Source organism: Thyridium curvatum (genome assembly GCF_004353045.1).
Source record: "Thyridium curvatum strain D216 chromosome Unknown NODE_79_length_189696_cov_84.187462, whole genome shotgun sequence".
In the NCBI taxonomy this organism is placed as follows: domain Eukaryota; kingdom Fungi; phylum Ascomycota; class Sordariomycetes; order Thyridiales; family Thyridiaceae; genus Thyridium; species Thyridium curvatum.
Window position 1 is genome coordinate 45,872 of NW_022156834.1, and position 16,880 is coordinate 62,751.

Consider the following 16,880-nt stretch of genomic DNA (forward strand, 5'->3'; position numbering starts at 1 on the left):
GGGATGCCCCATCCGCCGGGATGGGGCCAGCAGACCACGCGCACACGCCCATACCATGAGTGGATGAACGGATGGGATGCGAAGGGCTCTCGAATGAGCCACAGTGATCGACACCGAACATCCAAGCCTGCTTTGCTGCTTGCTTTGCTGCTCTACTTGCTGTCGCCTCTGTTTAGTGACTTGTCAAGCCGTTGGTGGTCAACACGTCGGGCATCTATTTTGCTCACGGGGAGCAAGTATTTGGTTAGGTCGGAGGACGCTGTTCAACAGACACACACGGACAGACGAGCCTGCGGTACCACATCAGGTAGGTATCCCTACTAAAGCGCAATAAGCGAGAGACAGTCATGAAGAAAGGGTAGATAGCAGGTATACACTAACTTGGGCTTCGGGACATGGAGACAGCACTACTGCATTGTTCTGCCACCACCACCGCTATCTAGTGTCGATGTTGTCGATGCGAGTCGACCAATCTTTGACCCGCTCGAGTGCTCAATCTGAACCAAATGCCCTCAACAAAAGGAACAGGAGGATGATCCTTTGATTTGATCTCTCTTTTTCCGTTTCTTTGTCAGATTGGCGCCTTTGAAGCCGACTCTTCTTCTTGGATATCGTCGAACCGGAGCTGTCAAGTCAAAGAACCACGAGAGAGTGACTCTTTCGCTTCTTGCTCAATTCGGGGTCGTCAGGTCAGGTCGATAGGTAGGTAGGTACTGGGCGAGACACACATCAGTGACATGCAGCCAGCTGCATCCTGCATCCGAGAAACCCTGACCCCTGCCGCCTCTTGGACAGAGGTACATCACAAGTACGACGGCCTGGGTGTTCGGCCTCGTCTGCGCTTGTACCTTCTAGCCTGGGGGGCCGCCCATCTGAAGCGAACCTTCTTTCTCCAGGCCTCTGGTGTAGCGCGCCCGCACGACCGCTGGGGCAGACAGTGGCTAGCTAGGCGGGCGGGTTTTAGGGCGGGCCTAGTCATTGGTACTTGTGGTCGCGACCAAGCAGGGAGTACTTGTGCGGAACCAGCCTTGAACAACCAAGTCGGCTGCTTTGTCCCTGCTACCACGCTCCGCCCTCCTTGGTCTCCGTAAAGTACTGCTGCGCTCGCTCGCTCACCCACCATTCCGAGCAGCCTGCCTCTACCTACCCTACCATCCACATCCACTGCCTGCCCGTACCAGCAGCAGTACCAGACCTCCGTCCCTCTCTCTTGGCCCTGTCCAAGTACGACATCGTCCTGCCTCACTCACCCGTCTTCTCCCACTTCTTTCTCGTCATCCTCTTCCTCCTCCTCACCTTTCACTTACCCAGGGTTTTGGACTTCTCTCAAGTAAACTTCCTTTCTCGAGCCGACACCTCGACCGACAGCATCGATCCTTGATCCCTCCCGAAACTCCGCTCTCAAGTTGGTAGGGGCCGTGCCAACGATGTAACGCCCTTGCACTACGGCAACCAGCACCTGCAACTGCCCTTGGACTCGAGACCGGCTCAGCCTGTCTTTGCCTCCAAACTCACAATTTCCACCTCGAGAAATTCATCAGCTCCCGATCAGAATATTTTGACGTTTCCAACACCCCCTCGACACTTCTTGCCCATCCTCTTCCCAACGACGGGGCTCTCTCTCCATTGTTGTGGTTCGGGATGGTGCTCCAAATCAACGAAGCGGGCCTCCAGTTGGAGAGCTCGCCCAAAGCGACGGCGGGCTTGCCAATGCAGGCGTTTGCCATCAATCTCAGCGACAGCGTCCTCGAGGGCATGATTGCCTGCGTGCAGAGTGGCCAAGAGATCAAGTTGGCGTTGGGCAACACTCCCGTAAGTACTGATCCAACAACGGCGAACCCCGGACCTGGGTTCCTCGCCTATTCCCTCCTCTCTCCAGCAGCACCTGTGCATTTGCATCGAGAATTGAGGAGCTCCCTTCCTCCAGATCCAGGCTGGAACCCTCCGCTAACATGTCAACAGACGTTGGTCTACGGATCATCTACCCATCAACTGCCCCGAAATGCCGATTTTCAGCCCTACGACCTGTACATGACGGACCCAAGCGAATCGTCGAGGGTAGCAGAGAGACTACCCAACCCCGCTCAGTCTTTATTCAAGAAACCTGAGCTCACAAATACATTTGGCAATGAGCGTGCAAGGACCGGTGCCTCGCCACCAGCAGGCCGAAAGGCTGAGACTGGCCTGGATGCAGACATCGCTGCTCTCCAAAGCTCTCTCGCGCAAGCCAGTGCTGACAAGAAGGAGAACTCGTGAGTTAACTATTGGGACAATTTCAGGAACTCCTCGAGACTGACCATTTTACTAGGACTGCCGTACTCGAAGGACCCCCGCCGAGCACGAAGCGTGGTGTCAACGGCCTCAAGGTCGGCAAGAAATCGCTCGCAAGCAAGACAGCCTCATACAGCACTTCGACTACACGCTCCCTACCCACGAGTCCAGCATTGAGTGCTATTGGATCACCTTCCATGGGTGCCGGTTCCGTGTCGCAGCAGGCAGCCGAGAAGTCGAAACAGGCACGGTCTCCAATCATTCACGAGCTGGCCTTCCGAGAACAGAACTACGACTCCCTGTGGAACAAATACCCTGGCTCCTCAGAAGACGATTTCAAGATCGCCCTCGAAAAGGTTGCGGATCTGGACAAGGACACGAGGAAGTACGTGCTCAAGAAGATGTACTGGAAGGAGCTGGACGTCTGGAACCACGAATATGCCAGCGGCGAGGAACGTCAACAGGCAATCGACCACGCGGTCCGACAATACGACAAGATGAGGCTTACTGCATCGGAGCCCGAATGGGACCGGCTCCTGCCCCGCGAAGAGAGGGGCAAGGGCAAGTGTTTGAGCATCAAACAAGCAACGATTGCGAGAGGTCCCGCGGCACCGAAGATCAAGGTTCAAAAGGCGGAAGATTCCAGCGGCGACTCAAGCAGCAACAAGGACGACAGCGAGGATAAGTCGAAGTCAATCAAGGCTGGAGAGGCTATGGTCAGGTCTTCTTCTCAGCCGCTGCCGGGCAAATCCAAAAAGATCAGCGAGCGGGAGGCTCAGACCAAACGTTTACTGTCCAACAAAAAGGCCCCGGCCGCCAAGGCTTCTCCCAAGACGTCTCCGACCAAGCCAGCTACGAAAGCAACAAACTCCACTAACACCATGGGCAAGTTCAAGTCCAAGGAGTTCATCAGCGACTCTGATAGTTCTTCTGACGAGGCGCCCCTGTCGACGACTGTACCGCTCTCCAAGTCGTCGAAGCCTCCCCCTGAGAAAAAGGTGGAGAAACCGGTCAGGGACACATTGCCACCCAAACCCAAGCCAGCTGAGAAGGAGACGGCAAAAGGTCTGCCCAAGAAGCCAGTACGCGAGACAGTGCGCGAAATGCTGCGCGATTCACCCAAGGAGCCTGTGAGGCGGGTAGTCTCCAAGCCGCAGCCTGTGAAGAGGGCCAGGGACGACGATGATAGCAGCTCGAGTTCCGGTACACCTCTGAGCAAACGGTTCAAGTCAAAGGAGATCAAGGTTGCGCCTCCCGTGCAGTCTTACAAGCACCGGCCCTCGGACGCAAGTCAGCACTCGCGAGGTACTAGCTCGGGAGCTTCTTTGAACAAGTCAAAGAACACGTCGCCGGCGAAGTCGTCCCCACTCGCGTCCTCACCGCCAACGAATGCCTCAGACCTCGAGCAAGGCGACGAGCGCATCATCGTTGCCAAAAAGCGGAGACTCGACCAGGATTCCGACTCTCGTTCCAAGCGTCAGCGATTTTCCTCGGACCTTGTCAACAAGGCGGTCAAGTTCAAGCTCTGCTACGAGAAGTATGAGGCTCTGCATAGAGAGATGGTGGGACTGGATAATCCACCGAAGGATAAGATGGATGACTTGTTGGATATGCGACAGCGTCTACAGGAGATGAAGACGGAGATCTACCGAGAGGCTGAGAAATAGTCGCACCTGACAGTGGTGCTTGGAGTATGGTTTCCCCCTTTGCATTATTGGAGACTGGGATGTCTCCAATGGGTCTCAGCATGGTCGTTATTTCTTTCTTTCCTTGTTTGTTTTTCCTACGTCCTCCTTCCCAACAGCACATGCATTACGGAAACAGACACCAAGATGACTTCCCTTCATCTCGGGTCATTCCACGGTATCACCAGGCTTTTGCATTTGGAAAGAAAAAAAGGGATGTCCAATGAGCGAGACAGACCTTCAATTTCTTCCAGCACGGCGTTCTTTGTTTTCCTGTTTTACAGGACCTTTTACGATACCAGGATGATATTTCTTTCACTAGAAGAAGGAAAGGGGGGACTTTCTGAATAAGATCAGACAGACAAGATTGGTATGATCTTGAGATGCAAAATTACAGAAATGAATTCAAATGAGATATCAAGGACCGTGTGAAGTTTCCTCGAAGCCGGGCCGTGGCAAAGACACTGCCACCCAAGACGGGCAGTTCTTGAAGACAACACCAGGCAACGATAGGCAACCAGGCAGCACGTCACCTGCGTCGGGCAAACTCTGACCTCTGGCTTCTCGTATACTTGTGGAAAACTGCTAATTGGTCGATTTTCGAGCCCGATATGCGACAGAGCCCAATATGTCATTTCGCATACATCAGGACAATTGAGAACCAAAACCAGTTAGAACCACCAGTTGCGTACATCACCTCAAGAATGGACATATGCCAAAAGCCCGAGAAAGCGCACATACATCCAGCACGAGCATCCATAGCCAGCCTGCTGGTTAAAGACGTCACCAGGCAAATGTCCAGGGTGATCAAAAAAGGGTGGCACAGAAGATATAATATTCTTCGATTGAATCATGGAACGAGTTCCACGTGAGTTGCGGATGCTTTTTTGCAACTGATTAAGTAAGTCTGCTTGATGAACGTGCACCCCATGTTCGTCTCATGATCATTGATCATTCATCGTGATGATTCCCTGTATAGCCCGGTACTCCAATACACGGTTTTGGTCTTCATCGAGGTTGCCATGTCTCCCCCCAAACACCTTGCCGACCCAAAGATCACCTACTGGGTCTTGAACAGGAGAATCGCGCAGTGACCGAGGTAGAAGTAGATGAAATGCTTAGTTTCTGGAGGGCGTCAGGCGCTGAATGATGCGGGAAACTGGCCAAGGAGACGTCTTACCATGAGTGACAAAGCTACCAAAGTTTCGTCCCACGATGCAGTGCCAAGTAGGCCCCTTTCGGTCGTCGAACTGCTCTGGATCAGTCTTCGCTGGCAATATATGGCAGGCAGGAAGGACGATAGGTAGTAACGTACGGTCTTCTTGATGTGCTGCGCGATGTCCTGGACAACGGTGTTAATGTCGTTAACTTCAGAATGCTCTTATATTTCCAGAAGTGCGATCCGAGTTGCGAACCTTCTCAATGCTGAACTTGACCATGGCTTCCTGGGCTACAGGAGGCATTAGCACGAGCCTCTTGTGTGTATGGGCTCCGTTGTCGCAACATACCGACTTCGATAACCTCAGTTTGCATCTCCTCGGTCTAATGTGGTGTAAGCAATCGTAGAGCTCGAAGAGGGTACGGGCATATCGCAATCGTACCATATCGGCAGACTTGACCTGGGCTTGGGGACAATGTCAGCCAGGCGCAACAAGATCAATTGGGAGTCAGCAGAGACAAACCTTCCAGCTTCTCCCGCGGGGCCTGGGAGCCAGTCGCCTTGGTGTCCGCCATGGTGCTAGATGGGAGAAATACAGAGGCTATATCGACAAGTCAAGTTTGACTGGCAGCGACGGGTTAGTGGATTCCTTGTTGCGACATGACGATGTGTAGTCAAGGTGGGGGAATGTGAAGGTTGAGGGTGGCGGCCCCCCCTTTTCCCAGTTGCGCGCTAGAACTCACCTTGTTTGTATAGGCGACTTGAAAGTCGTGAAGAGAGCAGTGCGAGTAGCGCAAACAAGGCAAACACAATTGTCGAGGCACGTTGAAAGGAGCAATGAAGCCTACGCGCAAGAGCTCGAGTCCAAAGGGTCGGGAATGGTTTGAACTGTCACAAAGACAACAATGTGGATGGAGGTCCCACTGAACAAGACCGTAATAAGGGGAACCACTGGACTGGACGCGACTCCTCTGTAATCCATAGGATCTAGCAGGAGCACCAAGAAGCACAGGCCAGGTGGATCCCTGTTGCCAGCGCTAACACACCAGCTACCCCCTGGCAATGAAACGCAAGCGCGGCTCAACAAGGCGAAGACGCACTGTTCACCCATTGGCACTTGTTGTCATGCCCATATCGACAAGGGTCGGCGATAAGATAAGCACCTCTTTTTTTTCTGGCGACCAGCATCTGCCACTTGCCAAAATTTTTAGAGGGAAAGAAACCTCCCAAAAGCCTGCAAGAAAATATAAATAGTGTGTCGCAACGGAGACCTGGCTTTCCCTCCCTCCACGACATGACATCAAGTCCAATGGTGTGCAGCAGGTGACGGAAGTCATACTCGATTTTGTTCCAGCCGGAACAGACTCAAACACCGCAGTCGCCATGGAGTCGTCCAGGATCTTCGTCAAGAACCTTCCGTCGACCCTCACCGAGGCAGAATTCAGGAAGCACTTTGGGGCCAATGGACGAGAGGTCACAGACATCAAACTGATTCCCAGGAGGCGAATTGGCTATGTCGGCTACAAGACCCCCAAAGATGCGGCCGACGCAGTCAAATACTTCAACCGATCATACATCCGCATGTCAAAAGTGGCAGTCGAGATAGCCCGACCTGTAAGGGCGACCACCATCACCGTCATTGATTCGCTCGTACATAGCTCACATTCCACAGATTTCAGACCCATCCCTCCCAACTTCCCGGAGGGCTCAGAGGAATGAAGGGATTGCCTTGGCCAAGAAAGCCGAGGCGGCGGCGACATCTGTCTCAGAGGATCAGCCTAGCTCCAAGAAACGGAAACGTGAAGAGCTAGACGAATCCGACCCGAAGCTCAAGGAGTTTCTCGAGGCGATGCACCCAGGCCAAAGACCGAAAAGACGCGAGGATCTGGAAGACAATGCCATCACTCTCGACGAGCCCGTGCAGCCGGCCCCTCAGGTGGAGGCCGAGAGCGATGACGAGTATGAGACGATACCGGCTCGACCAAGACAGACACAAAATGAAGAGGGGCGGTGGCCAGATGCGGGAACCTCGAGGAATGTTGTGACGGACCAGGCTGCGGATCCCGTCGCGGATCCCGTCACGGACCCAGAACCCCAGAACCCGCAACAGACGGCAGAGCAGCAGCCCACTCAAGTGCGACAAAATGACACAACGGACGACGAGTGGCTTAGGTCTCGGACGAATCGTTTGCTCGATTTGGTCGATGCTGATGATCCAAACGTCACAGCGAACCCCTCGATGAGGGTGGCAAGTCCGGAGCAACATGAGACTCCGGCCAAGGTTGAAACCAAAGCCCCCGACGAGGGCCAGCCAAGCCTGTCAGATGAGGGCAAGCATGACGGGGTCGTGGCGGAAGCACCTGGAGAGGAGAGTGCTCTGGAACTGCTTCAGAAGACCGCGAGGCTCTTTGTGCGAAATCTGCCATACAGTACCACGGAAGATGACCTGAGAGCCTTTTTCGAGACCTTTGGCTCGCTAGAAGAGGTAAGCCTTACATCACGTCTCATTTTTCTCATTTTGAAACACCCACTCCACTCCTTTCTATGATGAACCCCTGATAGGGACAGCTTATACCAAAAACGGTATTTGATGAGAACCTGGGCCAAGTATTTTAGTAGATGCTCTGTGATCTGACAGAAAGACCGAGTGTTGGAGACATGATCAGTCATGTTTTGGATCCTCGTTTGACTTTTTACTAAGTTCTGTCTGCTTAGGTACATCTTCCTGTCGGGAGCGGAGGATCAAGCAAGGGTTACGCTATGGTTCATTTCGCGGACCCTTCATCCGCGATAGCTGCATTCCAGCAGGCCGATGGCAAAACATTCCAAGGCCGACTCCTCCACGTACTCCCCGCTATGCCCAAGAAGGATAGCACGCTGGACGAGTTTGCAATCTCGCAGCTGCCCTTGAAAAAGCAGAATCTGATCAGGAAGAAGGCGGAGGCGGCGTCGACCTCTTTCAACTGGAATGCGCTCTACATGAGTCAAGACGCCGTCAACGCGTCCGTGGCAGATCGATTGGGCGTGTCCAAATCCTCGCTGCTCGACCCTAGCTCGGCTGATGCCAGCGTCAAGCAGGCCATCGCAGAGACCTCGATCATCCAGGAGACGAAATCGTACTTTGCGGCCAATGGCGTCGATCTTGATGCTTTCAAATCACGCCAGCGCGGCGACACTGCGATACTGGTTAAAAATTTCCCTTATGGGACTACGCTGGAAGAGCTCCGGACCATGTTTGAGGAGCAAGGCACTGTCCTTCGGGTGCTCATGCCGCCGAGTGGAACGATTGCTATTGTCGAGTTTGCACAGCCCGCACACGCAAAGGCCGCCTTTGCAAGGCTAGCTTATCGACGAATCAAAGACTCCATCTTGTTTCTCGAAAAGGCGCCCAAGAACATCTTCAAGGACGTACCGCAGCAAAAGGTCCCGCCCGCGAGCGATCGCCCCGCAGGCACCCAGAAACTCTCGGCGGCCGAACTGCTGGAACGTGATGACACACACGATCAGCTCGAGACAACCTCGCTATTCGTCCGCAATCTTAATTTCGCCACTACGACAGACCAACTTGCTGAGGCGTTCAAGCCCTTGGATGGATTTGTCTCCGCCCGAGTCAAGACCAAGACAGATCCCAAGAAGCCAGGGCAAGTGCTCAGCATGGGCTTTGGCTTCTGCGAGTTTCGCACCAAGGAGCAGGCCATGGCAGCCCTCAAGGTCATGGACGGCCATGTACTCCAGGCACACACTCTGTCTGTGAAGGCGTCCCATAGGGGCCTGGACGCGGCTGAGGAGCGGAGACGGGAGGATCGAGCCAAAAAGCTCGCGGGTCAGAGGACCAAGATCGTCATCAAGAACCTGCCATTCGAGGCCACCAAGAAGGATGTACGAACCTTGTTCGGCACGTACGGGCAGCTCCGTTCCGTGCGGGTTCCAAAGAAGTTTGGCAACTCTTCGCGCGGTTTCGCATTTGCAGAGTTTGTTTCACCGAGGGAGGCTGAAAACGCACTCAACGCGCTTCGGGACACCCATCTGTTAGGCCGCAAGCTCGTATTAGACTTTGCCGAGGCGGAGGCAGTGGATGCTGAGGAGGAGATCGCCAAGATGCAGAAGAAGATTGGCGGGCAGGTGAACAAGGTAGCACTCCAACAGCTCATAGGGAGGGGCCGGAAGAAGGTCAATATTGGAGGAGACGAGGAGGAGGACGAGGTATGAAGGTCTGATGAAGAACCGGAGTATCGACTCCCAGGTCTCAGATAGGCATAGATACGCATGAAAGATACCCCAGAACATCATGAACGGCAGCAGCCACAATTGCAAGGAAGGATACCAACAATCTGACGGTTGGACAGGGCGAAAGCAATGGTACACTCCTGCGGTGGTGGTTTATCGAATTGTTCGCTAGGGCGCCCTTGGACCAAGGAGAGCCAGGAAATGTCCATAATTATGATTCCAACATTATTCCAGCCCTGGGAGGGCCACCATTTGCTGGAGGCCATCTGTAGCGGAGCGCCAGCTGCTCCACTTCTTCACCTCCTTCACAGCCAGGTCGCGCCTCCACGCCTGTCTGCCGTTTCTGTGGCCTCGGCCCTCTCTTTTTTCTACCCTGGGGGAGCAGCTAGATCTGGCTATTGCAGAGCGGCGATCTCCCTTTAGTATGCTTGCAGGTGCCCACCCCAAGTCCTGACCTCCTGTGCACGCGATGCTTAATTTCGTTGCATGCCTGCCAGAGCGCGTCTGGTGGAGTTTGGCAGCTCGTCGGGCATTCCCTTTCGCCACTAAGCAAGAGAGGCTACAGGTGACAATTTGCCAGGCTAAACCTCTCTGGACGGGTCTGGTGCGTTGCTGCTGCTGCCCTTCAGTGCTAGGTTGGGAGGAGAGACAATACCTGCACAGAGCTACTGGGCCTGCCTTGGTACCATGATCTCCTTTCTCACGCCCACACCCTCTTCTCCCTTTGCATACCAGTCGAAAGCTACCAGCAGCGGAACCTGGCCCACGATGCAGCCCACGACGGGCAGGCGAGGTACTCTGGCCGTGCTGGCCGGGTACCCTCGCCCTCACAAAGGCCCTCGCCCTTTGCTATGCGATCCAGAACTATACTCGACACTACCGATCACCCACTCGATCCTGGGGGACGGGGAGAGGGCTGTCGTTATGGATCTATCGCGAATGGCATCCATTCCAGTCAGTGTATCGACCAAGCAGGACGATATACGATGTGTCCACCTCCAATCCCCATCCCCCCCTTCATGCCGGTGGTTCCTGGAGGCATCTGCATATTTTACCCTCTGGCTCGCACCTCGATCAGGGACCATTCCTTCCAACATTTCTCATTCATTCTCTTTATCCAAGGTTCCCTGCTCTCTCTATTCCACAAAGGCAACTTGAATTCTTCGCAAGGCTGTGTCCAGCATTTCAGTCGTCGAGGTTTGCCACATAGAGATTCCCCTCTTTTATATACCGCCCAGCAAGGATGGAGCTTCCTCGCCCCGTGCTGCCATCCCAGCGCTATTCCCCAAACACATCCACAGCCGACTACTATGACAGGCGCCAGCAGGTATCCGGGCCCAGGCAGCCTCTCCGAGAGTCCTCGGGCAATGCTCAGCCTCAGCATCTCGGAGCCTTGACGCTCTGCTCCCAGAACCTCTCCGCCCTCACCTCTCTCCCCCACTCTATCCCAACTCCCCCTATCGTCCCTACACAGTCTCTGGACTCCCACTATGGCCCCGGCAGCAATCTCAAGCTCCGCCGCCATCAGCTTCACCTCCAGAGGCGCCAGAGGCATGGTATTAACCCCATCTACCTGTCTCCTCAGTTCCAGGCCTACCGCAAGAAGCAGGCAGAGAAGGACTACAAGACGGCCCAGATCTGGCCTGACTTTCTCGAGGATGCCTTTCTCGATGGTGAGTACTTGTCACACATGCTGCTTTCAACTGTATTCTAATGAGAAATGACAGCCCTGCTCCTGATTCCCCAGATGGGAAGGAGAAAGTACACAATGAGGGGCCAGCAGCACGGCCGCAATATGCTCATCAGCGAGTATCTCTGGGTCGCCTACTGCATCTCACTGCCGCCAGGCGAGAAGCCAAGCAAGCTCATGAGGCGAGAGCGTAAGCAGGTGTCCAGTCACATTCAGGTGCTGAAGAACTTCTTCATCCACCACAGGTGTTGTGAGTACCTCTCTTGAAATCCTTGTAGCTCAAAGAGTGAGTCCCGTGGCTAACATGAAGCTCGAAAAGACCACTTCTTCTTTCCTGGAAAGGAGAAGAAGGACGACAGAAGAGACTCGATTGAGACCGAGTCCTTCAAGGACAACCCTGTGCTGCGTGCTCTCTCTGAGGGTCGTCTCCCTGACGAGCGACCCAACTATGAGTACTTTGCCCAGCTCCTGGCGTCAGATGCCTTGGTCACTGTTCGCCCCAGTCTCTGCTGGATCCTCGTGTCCAACAACTCGGTCGAGGTTGAGATGGATGGCCCTCTTCGTGGCACTGGTTTCGCTCCAAGCGGCGAGAAGCTGAACCCCAAGCTTTACCCTCATCTCGGCCTCAATCTCAAGCGAGAGGAGTGGCCGGAGCGTGGTAAGATCATCCGTGGCACCCTTCTGCAGGAGTACGCTCGCACTCTCAGCCAGAAGGAGGCGAGCTCCGTCAAAGAGCTCAGCCAAGACTGGGAGGAGAACTTCCCTGACCTCTACACCCCACTCGAGGAGGTTGTTCAGAACAACTTGCGGGATATCCTCCATTTCCACGTGACCCTGGACGTGCAAGAGCCGGATCAGTTCCCCGAGGGTTCTGAGCTCAACAGCCTGGTGGAGATCACCATTGAGCAGCCGGCCCTGCAGAACCACACCTGGAAGGCGGTGACGCGCCTTGCCAGACCTTGGCAGCTGACCAGGGATGAGAAGACCGACCCGCCCGTTGTGGAGGTCACTCGCGAGATGGGTGTCCAGTATGTGCACCGACAGGGCTGCGAGAACCACGCCCGCTGTGACTGCTCGGTCACCGCTCGCCTCCGCCGCCAGCAGCTCGCTGTTCCCTTCCCTGCGCCGGAATGGGCCACCATGCTCAGCCACTTGGCTACCTTCGCCAAACACCCGCAGGTCAACAAGTCCAAGGTCAAGGTCGAGTATGACGAGAAGGGCAACAGGACTCACGCCTCCAAGGAGCCTACTCAGATGGACCTTGTCAAGAAGATTGCCATGTTCCAGGAGCTCTGGTCTTGCCCCCCTGGGAGCGGACAGTGGACCAGGCGCGCCGTCATCCTCTGGACCTTTGAGACGATGCACGGTCTGGACGACAAGGGGAAGATCATCAACAACTCAGTGGGAACCACCTGGAGATTCTTGACCGCCATCGACCCGACCTCGCAGTATCACCAGCAGCACGCCCTCGTGTCCGGGTCCAGCCAGCCGCCTGTCAACCGCGATGCGATCATGTCTCCTGGCCCCGGCTACCAGCAGCACTTGACTGCGGCTATGAACGAGAACTTTGGCTCCGCCTGGGACCAGCAGTCCCCTCTGGGCATGCCCTCTGGCCACCACGGCTCTGTCCCGTACGGCCCAGGTGCCATCAGCATCCTCGACTCTCTGCCTCACGGGCTGGCGACGCCTCCGCCCAGTGCCAGCTTCCACTCGACATATGCCAACGGCCTGAGCGCCGCTCACCAGCACGACATGAACGGCCACCTTAGCTTCATGTCCAACCCGGCCATGGACACCAAGAGCACCATGATGTCCGCCCCCGACTCGCTTTACGCGACAGCCGGCGGTGTCAGTGTCTACGACGAGTCTCCGGTGGACTGCGACCCTAGCAGCTCTTTCCAGGGCTGGGATGCGAACTCGATGCCCGCGATGGACACCAGGCTGCAGCCTTCGTGGACGACCAACTTTGACTTCAGCAGCCAGGGACCGCCTCAGCACGGCAACCCGAGCCACATGTGGAACCACGGCCTGGCCCCGAGCGACGCGAAGCCGAACGTGTCGTCGTCGCACTGGGCCGCGACGGTCGCCAGCGCCGACGACAAGGGAGACGCCGCCGCCTGGAACGGCCAGCCGCAGAGCTGGATGCAGACGGTGGCCGCCGGGGACGGCAGCGGCGCGGCGCCCCCGACCTGGGACGACTCGATGCCCCCGCCGTCCTCGGACGCCACGGCTCCGCAGGGCGTCCCCGCCGCCGGCACCGGCGCCGGCGCTCCGCAGTTCCACAGGTCGCACTCGAACCAGGGCGTGCGGAACCAGCTGTCGCGGTCGGCGACGACGGGCTCGCTGGCCGGGCCGCGCGCCGGGCAGAAGCGCGGCCGGTCGGACAGCCTCGACGAGCGGGACGAGTACCCGCTCGCGTCGATGCCGAAGCTCTCGCACCACGTCAGCGTCGCCAACGCCAAGTACGCCGCGGCCGTGTCGGCTGCCGGCACGCCCGCGCCGCCTCAGGGCGTGGTGGATGGCGGCGCTGACCAGGCGGGCTCCGGTGGCGAGCCGTGGTGATCCGACAATCGATCGTTCTCGTGGAGTGTAAGATTTTTTGTGTGTTGTTTTTCAATATTTCATGTTTTAATGAGGATACCCGGATAGAAAGGAAGGGCTTGGAAGCTTTCTCTCTCTTTATGTTTCTTGCTTTTTGTATTGGTTTTGTTCGAGGGCCTGGACAAAAAGCGATGTTTTTGATGATGAAAGACGAGAACTTGGAAACGTACGAAACGCGAGGCACGATCAATGGACGATGCAGTACGGAAAATGCAACCCCAAGATATTATGGAATACGGCCGACGTTTGTTTCTTTACTGTGTGTGTTTGTTATCACGATGAAATGCAGTCTTGGAATATTCATGTGTTGGGATGAGGCGTTTAGGGTCACAACAGCAGCATGGGATTAATTAGTCGACTTTTCAGAAACAGAAACATTTCCTAAATTGATGAACCTATAACAACACACACCTTGCCTCTCGTGCTGCTACAGAGCCATATTTCTGATTCATCTTGCGTTCCGCCAAGGACGAGGCCAGTTTGTTCATTTTCATCTTGTAAACAGTAGGCGCTTTGCTAGGTTTCTCTTTGAGACGCAATCCCTGAGGGTTAGGCACTCTGTACTTGTATATGCCCAATTACACCCACCTCGGCGCCGCAACGAGGCACGTGTGTCGACCCTGGCCGAGATCTAGATAAGCTTTATGGCTCCGGAGTGGGATGCCCAAAAAGAAAAGGTCGGCCGCAAGCGCGTACACCCTGGCCCGGCGTTGCTTCGCGGAGCTGGGCTCTCTTTTTCTTACCAGGATCTTAAGTGGCAGCTGCCGACGAGTTGAGGTGAAACGGCGCGTGTCTGGAATTTCGGGGGAGGCTAACAGAAAAATCCTAACGCTTTGGGACGGGGGATTCTGAAACAAGACATCCAGAAGGCGAGCTTGGACGTCAAGGAAGCTCAGCGAGTATACTGGAAACAAGGAGGTCTGGTTGACAATCAAAAGTGTCTACTGGCTACTGAAGAGGAGAGAGATAAGTCCTGGTTTCTTTTCGCCACCATTGATGCCGTGCGGGCGGTGCACGTTGATCAGACACCGGAAGAATTGCGATCAGGAGCTTGCAAGTGTTGCGGACCAAGAGATGGCAGGAGGATGCACGGACGATGAGACGGGGAATCCTGGGCTCACATCCAAAGAACCGTGATCGGAAATTCGGAATGAGATAGCCCAGCCTCGTGGGATATGGAGAAGAAAATGGCAGGCTGGACCGGGGCGTGGGCCAGAGATCAGAGTTGAAACGCCTTCTTTCGCAGACGGGACGAGAATGTTTCGCGATATCTCTGGAGACTTTAACTACTTAGCTACCACAAGTGGCGCCGGCCCCGCACATGGGCGATCCAGAATAGCATCAATACCACCTATCTGTGAGCAAAAGAACACAGAATAGAAACATGCTAGTAGAAGAAAAAGCAAGCAAGGTTGAAACATACGAGAATAGCGAGATTGGACAGTCGGCATGGGCTCACGGTGGCCATATATATCGCAAACGTTCTGTCCGTTACAGACGCCGGCGCCAACGGTGGGCGGGGCCCGGCGGTAAATCTGTGTAAGTGGGAGCCAACCAAGTGGTGATCGGGAGGATGAATGACCCTAGCCGCCGCAAAGACCTGGACCAAATATGGGCACACTGTTTTTCCGTCTGGGTTACGCAAGCTCGATAGGTCTGGTAGGTCTGAGTAGGTCCAGTCTGTATCTAGGGTTTGGGGGGAGGTCCTGTTGTGTCGAGAGGATGTCGCGTGAAACAGTCGACTGGATGGGATGGATGCATCGGGCGAGGGAGCTGCGTTTCTCGGGCAGGGGTTTGTCGGGGATTGCTTGGCCCCTGTGTTGCAGAATTTCTGTGCCTGATGGAGCCGACAGGGCAGGAAGCGGCTCCCTGGACAGGTCGCCCCGCATAGAATATTGGCTGAAGGGGTACCTGTATTTGTCGCTAGTTTGGGGCGACTATCTTATCGCCAGGGCTGTTTTGGCTTCCATTTACCCCACAGCGAATACTCTTGGCATGCCTGGCCTCCTTCTGTACATGATGTACTTCGTACTGACAATATTGAAGCACACAGACAGTCGAGGTTCGTGCTCATGCAAGGTACGCATGCCGCTCATACCACTCACACCATACACCACACACCACCCCTGCAACAAGGAGGCTCTCGCACTCGCTGTCTCTCTCACTTGTCGCCTCTCCTCTCTCCAACCTCATCGCTGCCCCGTCTCGTCCAACCAGATATGGGCCACTGCCAAAACGGCCACATCAAGACATGGCCCAACCGCCACTCGTCCCGATCTCGTCCTGCAGCTTCCTACTGACCCCGGTCCCTGCTCGCCCTGGTGGCGGCCATGGCACCGGTCGCTGATGTTCGGCTCAAAAGTGCCGCCGGAACCACAGAGGCAATCTCCTCGTCGACTGGCGCGCAGTGCTCCTCGTCTCAAACAGGCGAACAGAGTCTGGCCGGCCTGCCCGTAGCCGTAGCCGTAATTGCCTGGTGGTAACTCTGTCCGACATCCAGACGACCTCTGCTTCTCCACTGTGGTCGCCCATCGCTCTTCCTCATCTGCGTGCTCCTCAGCTCGGGCGACTGGATGGCACATGCGCAACGATCCTTGGGGGAGGGGTCCTTCATCCCGGTCGGCGACCCCGTTTATCCACGAACTGGCGATGGTGAGGGAGGGGCCAGGATGCTCTTCGATTTGTGTCACTGGCCTTTCCATCTTGGTGCACGAGGTACCTGCTGTGAGATGGTGTGGACAGGAACGGCGTATCACCAAATTTCCGGTACCCGCTGCTCGCGTTTGATGCCAAGCTTCAGATCTCTTTTTACCCATTGATGCAGCCGATTCCCAGAGGCGGGTGTCCCAGGTAGGTGTGGGTATGTGCGTCCCAAGGATCAAGTGAATCCCTGCTCCTGTCAGTCTTGCCATATCCCGGATCCCTGCCCCAAGCTCTCGCGCTCTCTCTCTCTCTCTCTCTGTGTGTGTGTGTGTACAAGGTATGTGTGTATGTATCTCTCGCTGGATCTCGCTCGCAGTCCCCACGATGATCTGCCGTCAGGCCACAGGGCCGCAGGTGGACGACGTACTCGCATAGATACAAGAGTACGGGCATTCCCAAAGAGGACCGACCAGAGAGGAGGAGCTGTTGAACCACGTCCAACCCTGTGTGGATCTTGGCTTGCGTCTGGGCTTTCCCTTTCATATCTTCATTTCTGCCTGGCCGGCCTAGGAAACAACCGCAGTGTCCTTCTTCATCTGCTGGT

At 55.5% G+C, this 16,880-nt stretch overlaps 5 protein-coding genes across 5 annotated transcripts; 3 read left to right on the plus strand and 2 right to left on the minus strand.

Annotated features, from left to right (window-relative positions):
* Positions 1-1,641: 1,641 nt before the first annotated feature.
* On the plus strand, positions 1,642-3,938 carry E0L32_010118 (uncharacterized protein; the record flags this gene model as incomplete). The annotated part of the gene is made up of 3 exons (XM_031132701.1): positions 1,642-1,812; positions 1,963-2,252; positions 2,309-3,938. The coding sequence occupies 3 exons, from the start codon at positions 1,642-1,644 to the stop codon at positions 3,936-3,938; spliced, it is 2,091 nt and encodes a 696-aa protein (XP_030990099.1).
* A 1,078-nt stretch (positions 3,939-5,016) lies between these two features.
* E0L32_010119 (uncharacterized protein) lies at positions 5,017-5,690 on the minus strand (the record flags this gene model as incomplete). Its single annotated transcript, XM_031132702.1, has 7 exons — positions 5,017-5,081; positions 5,137-5,206; positions 5,272-5,298; positions 5,372-5,406; positions 5,465-5,498; positions 5,558-5,580; positions 5,639-5,690. The coding sequence occupies 7 exons, from the start codon at positions 5,688-5,690 to the stop codon at positions 5,017-5,019; spliced, it is 306 nt and encodes a 101-aa protein (XP_030990100.1).
* An 808-nt stretch (positions 5,691-6,498) lies between these two features.
* E0L32_010120 (uncharacterized protein) lies at positions 6,499-9,324 on the plus strand (the record flags this gene model as incomplete). The annotated part of the gene is made up of 3 exons (XM_031132703.1): positions 6,499-6,729; positions 6,788-7,600; positions 7,831-9,324. 3 exons carry the CDS (start codon positions 6,499-6,501, stop codon positions 9,322-9,324), a joined length of 2,538 nt encoding a protein of 845 aa, XP_030990101.1.
* Positions 9,325-10,585: 1,261 nt separating this feature from the next.
* On the plus strand, positions 10,586-13,594 carry E0L32_010121 (uncharacterized protein; the record flags this gene model as incomplete). Its single annotated transcript, XM_031132704.1, has 3 exons — positions 10,586-11,015; positions 11,070-11,282; positions 11,343-13,594. 3 exons carry the CDS (start codon positions 10,586-10,588, stop codon positions 13,592-13,594), a joined length of 2,895 nt encoding a protein of 964 aa, XP_030990102.1.
* A 1,676-nt stretch (positions 13,595-15,270) lies between these two features.
* Positions 15,271-16,335, minus strand: E0L32_010122 (uncharacterized protein; the record flags this gene model as incomplete). Its single annotated transcript, XM_031132705.1, has 2 exons — positions 15,271-15,544; positions 15,935-16,335. The coding sequence occupies 2 exons, from the start codon at positions 16,333-16,335 to the stop codon at positions 15,271-15,273; spliced, it is 675 nt and encodes a 224-aa protein (XP_030990103.1).
* Between the last annotated feature and the right edge of the window lie 545 nt (positions 16,336-16,880).